Source organism: Hippopotamus amphibius, chromosome X, assembly GCF_030028045.1.
Source record: "Hippopotamus amphibius kiboko isolate mHipAmp2 chromosome X, mHipAmp2.hap2, whole genome shotgun sequence".
NCBI lineage: Eukaryota > Metazoa > Chordata > Mammalia > Artiodactyla > Hippopotamidae > Hippopotamus > Hippopotamus amphibius.
In genome coordinates, this window is record NC_080203.1 from 42200406 (window position 1) to 42216331 (window position 15926).

General features: G+C 38.9%; 1 protein-coding gene across 3 annotated transcripts in view; it reads left to right on the forward strand.

The window, feature by feature from the left end:
• The first annotated feature begins 4796 nt into the window (after positions 1-4796).
• RBM41 (RNA binding motif protein 41) overlaps positions 4797-15926 on the forward strand; it is a 65700-nt gene continuing 54570 nt past the window's right edge. Inside the window, exons 1-5 of one of the 3 annotated variants that reach the window (XM_057718776.1) lie at positions 4811-5141; positions 8642-8758; positions 9319-9511; positions 9989-10193; positions 12085-12156. In XM_057718776.1, the coding sequence (XP_057574759.1) occupies positions 4918-5141; positions 8642-8758; positions 9319-9511; positions 9989-10193; positions 12085-12156 (811 nt within the window). In that variant the 5' untranslated portion in view covers positions 4811-4917. Of the gene's footprint in view, positions 5142-8641; positions 8759-9318; positions 9512-9988; positions 10194-12084; positions 12157-15926 lie in introns of all 3 variants that reach the window. The other 2 variants (XM_057718775.1, XM_057718774.1) reach the window with 2 other exon arrangements.

Here is a 15926-nt window from a genome sequence, read left to right on the forward strand (position 1 = left end):
AATATCAGAACTTACATGGCCTCTTTTTTTTCCTACTCACACTTCTCAAAGTAGCAGCTTCTAATCAGGCAAGTTTTCATTACCTCTCAAAATTATAGAATATGAAAATAATGCAGAGACCATTTAATTTTATGGATGATTTCTGTAGGTAAACATCTTTTGAGTATAATCTTGAGTAATCTTTAATGTTTGAATACAATATTATTACTGTTATACCCTAAAGACATTTATTTTCCCTATTGTTTTTGCAAATCAACTCTTGTAGTCTGTGAATACGTTAAGTTCCACATTCAGTAAAGAGAATATAGTATGCAGGAGGAAACACTGGATTTGTTCTTGTCCCTGCTTAATAAACTGGACAGATAATTTCATTTGAAGCATTATCTTTTGTCTTTAACATGAAAGAGTTGGACCACATGAAGTTCTGCGCAACTGGAAGAAACTAGTTTTCATTTCTCACAAGTTTTGTGATTCCTTTATGACTTTTCACTACCAGTGCATGCTTATTGTAAACCTCCTCAGTAAAATAAGAAAGAGGAGGTTACAGTACTCCTTTTGACTTTGCACTGGGAGTTCTAGTATTTTTTTCCAGGACATAGAAAAGGCAGGTGAACAGCAAGTGGCTTCAAGATCAATGCAGTAATACTGTAGGTTTACTGATAGATCTCAGTGTACCGTTTGGAGCCTTGGACTAAATCGTCTTTTAAGGTTCCTTCTGACTCTGGTTCTAATGTGTCTAAAAGACATGACATTGAACAGATATTAATTAAAAGATTAGAAATAACCTATTCTTGTCAGTAATTTTAAGGCTACATTTATGTTAGGTACTGGAGACGCCCCCCCCCCCAACCATTGTTGAAGACCAGCTAAGATATTAGCTGAAGGAGAATTCTTAAATTTGTTATGTTGACACTTTCCTAGTGCTTATCTACTTTTTTTGTCCTTTGCAAAAGATGCTATATTCTCTCTATAACAGCATTTATGCTATCTCATTCGGAGAATTTGAAAGACATGCACAGTTGTTTACTCTTAATATTAGATGAGTGATGCTATCTGTCTTCAAGAGAAGATTTTTGGTTTTAGCATCTTCTTTCATATCTGGAAATTATAATTACTTCATAATGTATTCATCAGAAGTGTGCTGTGAACAAAGCACCTAAAAAGGACAAAGCCTGAAAATATATCTGTGTTAAGGAGGAACTTGTGGCTTAATTAAACTAACCTTGTTAAATTGTCAGAAAGACAAATGAGGCATATTTTTCAGTTTGTCATAAATTCTTCTGGGGGTGAAATTGTGAAATTACCTTGTGGTAAGATCTCTGTGCCCATGAATAACATCTAGAAATCTCAAAGCTCTTTGTATACTGTCTGATATCCTTTTGAAGTGGGGAGCGGATGCTATGGGAAATGGAATAGCTGTTATTCCAGTTAATAAATTTGGCAGACCTAGAAATAGCCTGGTTTTCCTTCTAGTGCAATTTTCTGAATGTTTGTCCCTTGGTACCTACCATTTGGACTGGCTACAGTTATACACAGGTACTTAGAATACTTATGACCTTGCTTTCTAGTTGTAATTCCACCCCATATATGTCTTTTTAGCTATTCATTCTCCACTCATCCCACCTAGTGGATTTGTAATGTAGTGTGTATCACTTCAGTACCAATAGGAGGTATGCTTTATTAGAAGTTGTATACCAGTCTGTTGTGGTGGTCAGTGTAGTATTTGTTCCACCCTTTGCCACGTTCCCAGGGGACAGAGACACTAGTAACCTTGGTGTATTTTTCCATTTCCTTGTTGATCAATGTGTCAGTTGGACAATTTGGTTGAGCAGCAGAATTCAGCCCCACCACCATATAGGATTTACCTGGTGCTGCCTATGATATGACCCACACTTTTTTTTTTTTTGGCTTAGAGTCTGTCCCTTTTCTGTGCCAAAGCCACAAAACGGTGCATGTTAGAGCTGCATTCATTCACCTGTGTGCTTCAAGAGCACAGTCATTTGCATATGCTAGGTTTTGGATAACTCTAGTACCTTCCATGACATTCTCATCTGTTAGAAATTCTCAGGATAGAAAGTATAATGTCTTTCAGTAGCTGCTCTTTTGTCTTATCCTCTAACTTGAATATGGCAATATGGACAGTTTGAATAAGTCTGAACCTGTTGCAGAAATCGGTCTCTCGAGAAACCAAGCACCACACTCGGAGGGTTGGAGAACTCAGGTTTATTAAGCCGGCGGCCCCAGATGAGCTAACGCTCCAAAGTTCTGGGCCGAGCTCAGGGTGAGCTTTACTTTTATAGTGCACATGTTTACAGAGCATGGAAGTTTCCAAACAGAAACTTACAAGAGCAGGTGCAGAACATTCCATTTTTTAGCAAAACATCTTAAAGTTACATTGGATTGTTAGGTCATCCTGTTTTTCTCAGCGCAGCAAGCATATTTCACAAAAGCAAAACAAGCATGGAGTTATTTTTAGCTGAGTTAAGTTTCTAACTTTCCTCTTCAAACCTACTGGATAAACTTGGAATATTTGCTTGTAGATGACCACACTTCAAGTGATTTTAAAACCATTCTTCTGTATAGTACTTTATAGTCACCCTATTCTGAGGAATTATCCCCATTTTACAGATGAGGAAACTGACCTAGACCAGTTAAAGAAACTTAGCGAAACTTACATAGTCTTGTAACTTGCCACAGCAAAAGTTCAAGTCCAGATTACCTACTATGTTCTATTGTCAATAACAGTGGGAACTGAGAATCCAAGCAGTGTAACCTTACCCCCTCCACCAAACCCATGATCTTTTTCTTCTTTGGGTTTTTGTGATATAAGAAGGGTTCTTTTTAATTAAAAAATACATTGACTAGGTAATATAATCATGTGATTCAAAATTCAAAGGATACAAGAAGATACAGTGAAAAATTTTTCCCACCCTTATCCCTCACCATCCAGTTCCCCTACCTGGAATCATTTACTATCACTGTCTTATGTTTTCTCAGAGGTATTTTATTGAATATACAAGCAAACACATACATACATTCCTTCTTTTTTAAAAATTCAAAGGAAAGATACTGTACACATTGTTCTGTACCTTGATTTTGCACTAAATATATTTTAGAGATTGTTCAGTAGCAGTGCATAGAGAACTTCGTCATCTTTGGGATTGTTACACAGTTTTCCATTGAATGGATGTTACTGAAGCCCTTGAGCTTGCGTGCCATGACTACTGAGCCCACGCACTGCAACTACTGAAGCCCGCATGCCTAGAGCCCATGCTTTGCAACAAGAGAAGCCACTGCACTAAGCCCGCGCACTGCAACAGAGTGGCCCCTGCTTGCCACAACTAGGAAAGTCCACACACATCAACGAAGACCCAAAGCAGCCCCCACTACATAAATCAAAAATAAATAAATAAATAAATAAATAATGTACTTTTAGAAAATAAACTTTATTTTTAAGAGCAGTTTTAGGTTTACAGAAGAGTTGCATAGTACAGAGTTCTGTATTCCTCCACTCAGTTTTATTTAGTGTTAACATCTTAAATAACTCTGGTATATTTGTCATAGCTAATGAAACATTTTTAATTAAAGTGCATAGTGTATTCATATTTCCTTATTTTTTACCTAGGGCCCTTTTCTGTTACAAGATCCCATCCAGGATACCACATTACATTTAGTCATCGTGTATCCTTTGATTCCTTTGGTTGTGACAGATTCTCAGACTTTCCATGGTTTTGATGACCTTGACAGTTTTGAGGAGTACAGGTCAGGTATTTTATAGTCAGTGTACTTTGAAATTTACATCTCATTTGTAAATGAGATTAAACATCTTTCTTTTCATATACTTAAGGACATTTGTATTTCCCTTTCTGGGAACTAGGAGACCATTCTCTTAACCATACGTTCTACCACTCTCTTGATTCATTGTAATTATCAGTAAAAACATTCAGGGACTTCTCTGGTGGTACAGTGGTTAAGAATCCACCGTCAATGCAGGGGACACGGGTTCAATCCCTGATCTGGGAAGGTCTCACATGCCGCAGAGCAACTAAACCCATGCGCCACAACTACTGAGCCCGCATGTCACAGCTACTAAAGCCCACATGCCTAGAGCCTGTACTCCGTGACAAGAGAAGCCACCACATTGAGAAGCCCTCGCGCTGCAACAAAGAGTAGCCCCCACTCACCGCAACTAGAGAAAGTCCACACACAGCAACGAAGACCTACCGCAGCCAATAAATAAATAAATTAATTAATTAAAAAAACATTCATGGGCCTGAATACATGTGGGTTTCTGATTCCCAGGATAGGAAGTACAATGTCTTATAAGCCCCTATTAGAGATAGAGGAGAACCATTAGTGCTAGTGATGTGGTCAAACTTGTATCTGATCACTCTGCCAACACTGCAGAGGATGAACCAGAGTCTGGACTGGAAACAGCATGTAGGTGGGATGCACGATAAGAAGTCCTTGCAAGCAGAAGCAGGGTTGATAGGGACACATTCGAGGGAAATTAGGGGGGCCAGGATTTAGTGATACTGGATGACAGAGTCGAGAAGTCAAAGACGACTCCTAGGTTAATGAGCTGGATATTTTGGATGTTACTTTTAACCTGATGTTACTTTTAACCTGTAAGAGAAATATTCCAACAATTTACCATATACCGGGTGCTCGATACGTACTCTGGGTTCCTAGCTCTGCGAGACTACAATTCCCAGAGCCCCGCGCTCCACCACAATCCCCTTAGAGTCGGCCGCGCAGAGTTCTGGGACTTGAAGTCCGCGGCCTATTTACCCAAGTTAGAGCTAGGGGCCTGTGGAAACATGAAGAGGTAAGGGCATGTCTGAGAGCAGAAGGCGAACAGAGCTCTGTTCTACCTTTTAACTCTTCAGATGGCTTTTGTTACTTTTGGTTTGGGGTATGTCACGTTCTGGGGATGCGGTTACGTGTGAGCGGGAAGACAAAGGAGGAGGGAAAAGGGGAGACGGGCTGGACAGGCCTATGGGGCGAAGTTCAGGAAGGGCCGCCGCCGCCGCCGCTGCAGGTCCCCGTAGGGATGTCCTCCCGGCACATGCACCTAGGCGATGGCGCCGGCCCCGGGACAGATGCTGTGGCTACTTCCTGTTTCAGATGGACCCACGCAGGTAAAAGGGTCTTGGCCGATTGATGAAACTGGCCTGCGCCGGAGAAACCCGGGCCAGCTCCTCCTTGTCCCGCCCTACCACCGCTCCATCCTCAGAGAGGGGCTCAGGGTGGGCGCGTTTATTTGCAGTGTTTCTGTGTTAAAGAGGACTTTCTCGGGCTCAGAGACCATGTAGCACTTTCAGATCTTCAAGTAAGCAAGTGATGCTCGGTTTTTACAAATTTAGAAGCAAAGTACCAAACTGGTTCCGTGTATTATAAGAAAGGCACCGCTGCGAGCAGTTCCCCCTACTGGTTCTGCAGAAAATGGCAGCTTTAACGTGGCTGGTCTTTGTTGAAAGCCTGAGCTTAACAATTATTGACAGTACACAAAGCCTTTTTAAAGGATCCTCATTAAATTAGTTTTGTATTCATTCTGCAAGTAAAATAATCACTCTGGAATAGGACAGTGCATTTAAATTCTTACTGGTATAATGCTCTCCTGCACTGTCAGTTTCTGCATATTTTTCAAAAAAAGTTTGATTTTCCTTGCCTCAAAATGACTTTTAAAAAATGTTTATGATATCTCTCATACATGAAAAATAACGTATATATACAGGTTAAAGAATAATAATAGACTTGTACTCACTACAAGCTTTAGAAATAGATCATTACCAGTATGGGTAGCATAAATACTATATCAATTGATACAGTGGTATCATGGATAGAGTATCCATGTGCCCTTCCCTGAATGCTTCCCTTCCCTCCCTGAGGGGATCACTATCCAGTATTTTGCGTTAATCATTCCCTTGCTTTTTTCTTTTTAAATAGCTTTTACCACATATGAATTTATATCTAAACAAAATGTTGTGATATCCGATTTTCAACTCATAGACACATACTGTATGAATTTTTCTGTGACTTGCTTTTTTTCACTCCACATTTCTTTCTTTTTTTTTTTTTTTAATTTATTTATTTTTAGGATGCGTTGGGTCTTCGTTGCTACCCGCTGGCTTTCTCTAGTTAGGGCCATCAGGGGCTACTCTTCATTGTAGTGCGCAGGCTTCTCATTTCGGTGGCTTCTCTTGTTGCAGAGCATGGGCTCTAGGTGTGCAGGCTTCAGTAGTTGTGGCACGCAGGCTCAGTAGTTGTGGCTCGAGGGCTCTAGAGCGCAGGCTCAGTAGTTGTGGCGCCCAGGCTTAGTTGCTCCGAGCCATGTGGGATCTTCCCAGACCAAGAATCGAATCTGTCTCTCCTGCATTGGCAGGCAGATTCTTAACCACTGCACCACCAGGGAAGTTCCCCACTCCACATTTATTTTTGAAATTCATGTGTGCTGATGTATTTAGTTATGGTTTATTTATTTCAAAGCCATTTTAAACTTACCAAGAACTTTCAGAATTCTAAATAATAAGTAAAAATTAAGATACTTGAAAGGAATTTTTGAAAACCCTGGGTCTATGGATATTTTAAAATTTCCCAAAGTTGGTATAAGACTTTCTAGAGTATGGGAATCTTGCTTATAATTATGGGAGATGCATCTTCTAGGTCTCATCATAACCCCAAAAGTAAAGAGCTAATTTTTAAGAAACTTATTTAATATTTATTTCCCTCATGGAGTTAACTCACTTTGTTTTTGTCTTTTAAAATCAGTTGCGGACTTCCTAGGTGGCGCAGTGGGTGGGAGTCCGCCTGCCAATGCAGGGGACGCGGGTTCGATCCCTGCCCCAGGAAGATACCACATGCCACGGAGCAACTGGGCCCGTGCGCCACAACTGCTGAGCCTGTGCTCTAGAGCCCGTGAGTCACAACTACTGAGCCCATGTGCTGCAACTACTGAAGCCCACGTGCCTAGAGCCCGTGCTCTGCAGCAAGAGAGGCCACCGCAATGAGAAGCCTGAGCACCACAAGGAAGAGTAGCCCCCGCTCGCCGCAACTAGAGAAAGCCCGTGTGCAGCAACGAAGACCCAACACAGCCAATAAAATAAATAAATAAATAATTTATAAAAAAAAAAAAGAAAAGAAAAGAAAAAAGAGGCTTGGTTCCACACTTGACAGTCTTTAAAATCAGTTGCTGCACACTTAAATAGTCCTGCTATTTCTTTACACTCAGAAAATTTAATTATTTAGGGTTAGTTAGCTCATATTAGCATTACCTAGGTTTCTGCACAGGAGTGCTTAAACTGTAACATATTATGACCCCCTTCACCTTTGTTTCTATACTCTCTCTTCTGGTAATCTCCTTTCTCACAGCTCCAGATCCTGACAACAGAGATCACTCAAGATTTCACATGCAGCCTCAGACTCTCATCTCTGCAACAATTCTGCTATCACTTTCCTTTTAGCCAATATCACATTCTGTCACCTCAGGCTCAGTATGTCTTTGAAGCTTTCCTGATACTTCATGATGGTATTTCAGTTGTAATAGGTAGTTGACTCAACACAGCTAAAACAATAATGACTTCCCTTTCCCAAACCGCTTACTCCATCTGGAACTTCCTCTTTAGTTCATTAGTCCCATCTCTCAGTTACACAGCCTGAAATTCAGGATTATCTTTCACTTCTCCCTTACCCCTATCTTCAAAAGGCCTTTCTCATCTTACCCTTCCTTTGCATTTCTACAAGTACCACTCCAGTTTGGACTTTAATCACCTTATGCTTGATAAATTATAGTTTCCTAACTAGTTCTTCTGGGTTCTTTCTTACTAATCCATAAGGCTTATTATAACCACATTCATTTTCTTAAACCATCACTTTTACCATGTCACTTAACTGCCTAATAAATTGCTTCCTAATATCTGTACATTAAGGTCCAGACCTCTTAGTTGGTGTATTTAAGGCTATTCATAGTCTGAGTCTACTTACTCCTCCAACATGATCTCCCAAGGCTCCCATACATGAATGCCGGCTAAATTTAACTTCCTGTTATCCCCCAGAACATACCTCTGTCTCTTCATACTCATTCTCCCTGTTCTTTCCTTCATCACACTCAATCCTTCAAATGCCAGTGTAAGAATTACCTTTCCCAAGTCTTCATTTACTACCTTGCCTCCCAATTATCTCTTTCTTCTGTGAACTCCTACTGATTTGGCATATGCTTCTTTATATCTTTCTTCTCTTTGCTTCTTTCTTTCTCTCTCTCTCCCTCTGTCCCCTTCTCTCTCCCTGTCCTTTCCCTCTCCTTCTCCCTCCCTCCTCCTCTCTCTTTCCCTTTCCCCCGCACCCCTGCACATGCACACAACACATACGTATCTATTACCTTTCCCTAAAAAAATTGCAAGCTTCTTGAAGATAAGGACTATGTCTTGAATATCTTTGACTCCATCAGTACCTAGCACAGTGCATTCATTGTGTGTAAACAGGTGTTTAGTTACTGTTTGTGGAATGAATGATAAAGGACAATAAATGGAGAAGTGTCTTTGAACAAATGGGATCACAAATGATAGGTAATGTAAATAAAGAATACATTTTTGAGATTAACTGTCTCTTCTACTTTCCACATATATTCTTGTATCTATTCCAGGGTAAATAGCTGTGTGAAGAGTGATGAGCATGTCCTGGAGGAGCTGGAAACAGAAGGGGAGAGGCAGCTGAAAAGCCTCCTTCAGCATCAACTTGATACCTCTGTCTCCATTGAAGAGTAGGTATTGATCTTGCAAACAGAGTATCATAGACCCTCACCTCCAGGTGACAGACGCCTCTTAAAGTCTGGATGGAACACTCCTCTCTCACTCTGCTTTCCTTTGCAGACTTCTACTTATTAGGCAGGATTTTACTTCTGTGTCTCTTCCTTTAGGAAGCCTCCCATATCCCACTCCGAGTGAGCTAAGTACCTTTCCTGTGTCATCCTTTAACACACATAGCACTTATAATCCAGTGTTATCGTTGCCTGTTTACTTGCCTCTCTTCTACAGTTCTTCCACAAAAGCAGAAACTGTTTTTATAGTGTTAAATCCTCGTTACCTGGCACAGTGTCTGATGCATAGTAGGTGCTCAATAAATAAATATTTGATTCGGTCATTTGTTAGTCCTGGACTACTGATGGAGTTCCTTATCATTGCAGTGGTGCTTCAGTGTAGAAATAGGAAGTGAGAGAGAAATTGCCACTGAGTTTCATCTTGCCTCTTAATGGCAAGCCCCATTTCTGTGAATTGTGGTAACTTGAAGATGTTCTTGACTCTCTTCCTGCTTGCTTTGCAGATGTGTATCTAAGAAAGATAGCTTTGCTCCTGGTACTATGTACAAGCCCTTTGGGAAGGAAGCAGCTGGGACTATGACTTTGTCCCAGTTCCAGACACTGCATGAGAAGGACCAAGAGACTGCTTCTCTCAGGGAACTAGGGCTTAATGAAGCAGAAATCTTGATTTGGAAGAGCCATGTTTCAGGTGAAAAGGTGAGTGGGGCAAATTTTTTCTGGAGAATAAAAAGTAAGATCTCTTCATTTGGTGCTGAGAACCATTTCATTTTTAGTTCTCACAACACTGAGCTTTGTGTCTGAATCTTCTTTGGATTTTAGGATAGGGACCTTGGTAAAAGAGAAGCTGCTCCTTGACTTCTTTTTTCTCCCCTTAAATGGGATTTTATTTTATTTTAAAAATTTTATTTATTTACTTTTGGCCACACCACGTGACTTGGGGGATTTTAATTCCCTGACCAGGGACTGAACCCGCACCCACCGCAGTGAAAGCGCAGAGTCCTAACCACTGGATAACCAGGGAATTCCTGCTCCTTGACTTCTTAGCTAACATGTCTATAAATGACCATTTTTATTTCTGAGCCCTGATCATTTTCTTTCTTGTTTAAGGCATCAGATCGTCACTTTCAGGGTGTGTCGTCTGTGATATCTGCCATCTCATTTCTCTTATTTCAGAGGACAAGACTTAGGGCAACCCCTGAAGCAATACAGAACCGTCTTCAAGATATTGAGGAAAGGATCTCAGAGCGTCAGCGCATCCTTTGCCTGCCACAGAGGTTTGCAAAGAGCAAACAGCTGACCCGGCGAGAAATGGAAATAGAAAATTCTTTATTTCAGGGAGCTGATCGTCACTCCTTCCTCAAGGCTCTTTATTACCAAGGTATGTGATCACCACTGACTCGATATGTTCTTTCACTGACAGAAAGATTTAACATCAGGGCATTAACTATGAAGAGTTAGTGAAGGCAGTAGGGGAAAGATGAACTATAGCTACTCTTAAGGATTGTATAGTCCCATGAGAAAGACAAATATGTACCTACTTAGTTGCAGTACAACATGAAAATTGCTCTTGTAGAGATGTGAATAAAATGCTGAGGGGACCCAGGGCATAGAACATCTAAGTCTAGTTGGGGGAGTCAGGAGTTGACATTTGTCCCAAGTCTTGACAGATCAACAGGCGTTTGTCAGGGAAATAGCGGGGAGAGGGCATTACAGATAATGGGTGAGTAGGAACAGGATTGTGAAAGAACCTGGTGTGTCTAGGGAACAATGAAATGTTCAATGTGGCAGGAAGTATAGGACACGGTGAGGACTGACAGGAGATGACACTGGAAAGGTAGGTGAGGCTAGATTGTGAAGGGTCTTTAGGCAGAACTGTAAATTAGCACAAAATATATAGATAAATGGTGTGTGTCTTAACCAGAAAAAAATGGGTTTAACAGATAAGTTTTGCTAAGCATTGTGGAAGGTATGCAGAAGTTTAAGAAATGGTTCCTGACTCTGTGCCAATTGCAATCTGGTTGGAGAGAGAAATATATGACATTCAGTAACAATGCTAGATACAGTTGTTAAGGGCTGTAGGAGTTCAGAGGAGGAAAAGGCCACTGTGCATTGGCATGACTGAAGGTAGCTTCTCAGTGGAGGTAAGATTTAAATGTTCTTTTAATACTGCCAAGTCTTCAGACAGGAGAGGGAAAGGCATTTCACTTGCAGCAGTTGTCATGAGCACTATGGTGTGTTTGGAGGTGTCGTGAGAGACAAGGTTAGAAAGGTAGCTAAAATTTTTGGACTTTATTTGGCAGGTAGTATAGACCTATACAGAATTAGTTATTCAGTTAGTCATTTTGGATGTAGTTTAAGGTCTTTGAGCCAGGAGTAACATGATAAAAGCAGTATTTGAAAGTGATAAATCTAGTGGCCGGTAAATAGGATGCACGAGAGGGAGAACTGGAAGCAGCAAGAACGATTTAGGGGGCATTACAGTCATTTCGGCGGAAGAGCTGACTAGGATGATGGCAATGGAATTGGAAAGAGAAGTCGGTATGGTTATAAAAGACATTACAAGAGAAGAATTAGTAAAACTTGTTGGCTGAGAATGAAGCTCAGTGGAGAGAAATGTGTCAAAGATAACCCAGGTGTTTCAAGGCTGTGCAACTTAATAGTCGGCAAAATTAAGAAAGCCTTTATAGGGAAATTTTGAGGAAAGATAATGAGTTTGATTTTAAACATGTTAAATTTGTGAGACTGCAGGATCATTAAATGCAGATATTGAGGAGGCTATTGGAAATGCAGAAGTGAAGCTCAGGGGAGAGGGCAGAACTAGATCCATAGAATTGGGACTTATCTATGCTTAGACCGTAGGTAAAGCCAACAGAATGAATGAATGATTTGTTAGCGACAGAGAAACCTTAGACATGGAAGAGCAGTGGTGAAGGAAGGAATGAAAGAATGAACAAACAGCCTTTGGTAGAGAGACCTTATAGCATACTGATTAAGAACACGGGCTCTGGAGACAGACCGCTGGGAACATCCTGGCTCCCCCACTTACTAGCTATAAGATGTTGGGCAAGTTACCACTCTATGCTTCATTTTCTTCATGAGGATATTAATGAAAATATTAATAGTAGCTATATTTTAGGGTTGTTAGGAGAATTAAGAGAGGTAATACATGTAAATCACTTAAAGCAGTGCCTGGTATTTGGGGTGGGCGGGTGGTGTATGAATCTGTTCTGTTTCCTATCTTTGAAACTCCTTGCTTTACACCTTCACAGCATACCACAAAAAGACAAGTGCAGACAAGTACATGACCTCAATGAAGAGGAAGATAAAATTAGGCACAAAAGGCAAGTCGAGAGTTTTCTTACAGTGTTAGATTTAGGAATGTAACCTAGGGTCCCAGACTTCTAAGTTGAGTTCTTATTTAATTCCATATTCAGTATATGACAATGTTTATAGGCCATGATCCACAGGGAGCATATTATCCTGATACAGAATATTAAAGAGAGGAGTTAGTAGAAGTTGTAAAGCTTTTACATTTAGCGTTGTTGATTTTTTTCTCTATACCTTTAAGTTATTATACCAGACATAAAATGACCTTAATGAATTTTAGAACCTATTTCATAACTAATTCTGAATATTTTTATTAATCAGTAAAGTATAACTATTGATGATGATGATGATGATATAATAGCTAATATTTTATTTTTGAAATGAACTTACAATAAAATTGCCTGTTTATTTGGGGGGCTGTGTACAATTCTGTGAATTGTAAATCGTGTAAATCACATAGATTCATGTAACCACCACCACAATCAGGCTAGAGAACAGCTCCATGACTATCCATGACTTCCTCATATTATCCATTGATAGTCACTCCCAACTCCACTCATAATCTCTGGCAATCACTGATCTATTCTCCATCACTGTGATTTTGTGTTTTAGACAATGTCATATAAATGGAATCATACAATATGTAATATTTTGACAGTGACTTCTTTCATTCAGTGTAGTGCCTTTGAGATTCATCCAAGTTGTTGTGTGTATCAATAGTTCATTCATTTTGCTGATTAGCATTCCATTGTATGAATGTTCCAGAGTTTGTCTATCCATTCACCCATTCAAGTGCATTTGGGCTGTTTCCAGGTTATGGTGATTATGAATAATACTGATATGAATATTCTTGTACAGGCTTTTGTGTGAACATAAAATTTTTATTTCTCTAAGGTAAATATCTAGGAGTGGGATTACTGGGTCATATGGTAAGTGTTTATTTAACTTTATAAGAAACTGCCAAACCATTTTCCAGAGTGGCTGAACCATTTTGCATTTTCACCAGCAATGTATGAGAGTTCCAGTTGCTCTACATCTTTGTCAGCATTTGGTATTGTTGGTATCTATTTTAGTTGTTCTAATAGCTGTGAAGTGGTATCTCATTATAGTTTTAATTTGCATTTTCTTAATGGCTAATGATATTGAACATCTTTTCATATGCTTATTTGTCATCCTTATATCCTGTTTGCTGAAGTGTCTGTTCAAATCTTTTGCTGTTTTTTAATTTAGTTGTTTATTTTTTTCCTGATGACTCTTGAGAGTTCTTTATATATTCTAAACACAATTCTCTGTTGGATATATGATTTGCAAATATTTTATCCCAGTGTGTAGCTTGTCTTTTCATTTTCTTAACAGTGTCTTTTGCAGAGCAAACTTTCTTTTATTGTGGTAAAATATACCTAACATAATATTGACCATTTTAACTATTTTTTAAGTGTACAGGTCTGTGGCATTAAGTATATTCACATTGCTTTGCAACCATCGTCACCATCCATCTCTAGAACTTTTTCATCTTCCCAAACTGAAACTCTGTGCCCATTAAGCACTAACTCTCCATTCTCCCCTTCCCGCATCTCCTGCCAACCATCATTCTGCTTTCTGTCTCTATGAACTTGAATACTCTAGGTACCTCATGTAAGTGGAATCATACAGTGTTTGTCCTTTTGTATCTGGCTTATTTCACTTAGCATAATGTCTTCAAGGCGATCCATGTTGTAGCATGCATTAGAATTTCCTTCCTTTTTAAGGCTAAATAATATTTCATTGTATATATCTACCACATTTTGTTTATCCATTCATCTGTCTATAAAGCCTTGGGTTTCTTCTGCCTTTTGGCTGTTGTGAATAATTCTGCTATGAACCTGGATATACAATTATCTGTTCCAGTCCCTGCTTTCAGTTCTTTTGAATATATACCCAGAAGTGGAGTTGCTGGATCATATGGTAATTCTGTGTTTAATCATTTGAGGAACCACCATACTGTTTTCCATAGAGGCTATATCATTTTAAATTCATACCAGCAATGTACAACTGTGTCTTTTGCCCATATTTTAGATGGGTTGGTTATTTGTTGTTGAGTTGCAGGCATTCTTTGTATATTCTGGATATTACTCCCTTATCAGATATATGATTTGCAAATATTTTCTCCGATTCTGTGGGTTGCCTTCTTAGTCTGTTGATAGTGTCCTTTGATGCACAAAAGTTTTTATTTTTGATGAAGTCCAATTTGTCAACTTTTTTTTGTTCCCTGTGCTTTTCATGTTATGTCCAATAAATCATTGCCAAATCTAATGTCATAAATCTTTTTTCCTATATTATCTTCAGAGAGTTTTATAGTTTTAGCTCTTATGTTTAGGTCTTTAATCCATTTTGAGTTAACTCTGTATATGATATAAAGGGTCCAACTTCATTTTTTGCATGTTTGATATCCAATTTTTCCAGTACTACTTGTTGAAATGACTGCTTTTCCTCATTGAATGGTCTTAGCACACTCTCTGAAAATCATTTGACTGTAAATGAGAGAGTGTATTTCTAGGCTCTCCATTCTATTCCATTGGTATATATGTCTGTCTTTATGCCAGTACCACACTGTTTTAACAACTGTAGATTTGTAGTAAGCTTTGAAATCAGGAAGTGTGAGACCTCCAACTTTGCTCTTCTTTTTCAAGATTGTTTTCACTGTTTGAGTTCCTTGAGTTTCCATATGAATTTTAGGATGGATTTTTTCTATTTCTTTCTTTTTTTTTTTTTTTTTTTGGCCATGGCTCTTGGCTTGTGGGATCTTAGTTCCCTGACCAAGGATCCAACCCAGGCCCACGGCAGTGAAAGTGCCAACTCTTAACCACTGCACCACCAGGGACTTCCTGGATTTTTCTATGTCTGCAAAAAACATCTTTGGGATTTTGATAGGATTGCTCTGAATTTGTAGATCACTTTGGGTAGTACTGACATCTTAATGATATTAAGTCTTCAATCCGTGAACACCAAATGTCTTTGCATTTATTTCATTTATTTGTGTCTTAAATTTCTTTCAGCAACATTTTGTAGTTTCCAATGTACCAATTTTTTTGCTTTAGAGCAAATATTTTAAATTTTGATACAATCCAGTTTATCCATTTTTTCTTTCATGGATTGTGTTTTTTTATGTCTAAGAACTCTGTCTAATACCAGATTATGAAAAAGGATTTATTCCTTTATTTTCTTCTAACAGTTTTATAGTTGTATATTTTACATTTAGATCTATGATCCACTTTGACTTACTGTTTACATAAGGTGTGAGATTTACGTTAAGGTTCACTTTTTTGCTTATGAATGTCCAGTTATTCTGGTACCAGTTGTTGAAAAGAGTATGCTTTCTTCATTTACTTGCCTTTGCATTTTTGTCAGAAATCAGTTGGCTGTATATTTGTGTTAATAATTAACATCATAGTTAATGGTGAAAGATTGAAATCTTCCTTCCAATACCAGGAATAAGACAAGGATGTCCAATCTGGCCACTTCTTTTCACAGTGGAATGAAATTAGAAATCAATAATAGAAGGGCATTTAGGAAATTTACAAATATGCAGAAATTATACAATACTCTACTGAATAACCAAGGGATCAAAAAGAAGTTACAAGGGACATTAGAAAATACTTTGAGATGAATGAAAACAAAACATACCAAAACTTAAGGAATGCAGTAGAAGCTGTACTTAAGGGGCTACTTAAAAGCTGTAAATGCCCATATTAATAAGGAGAAAAATCTCAAATTTATAATCAAAACTTCTGCCTTAAGAAACTAT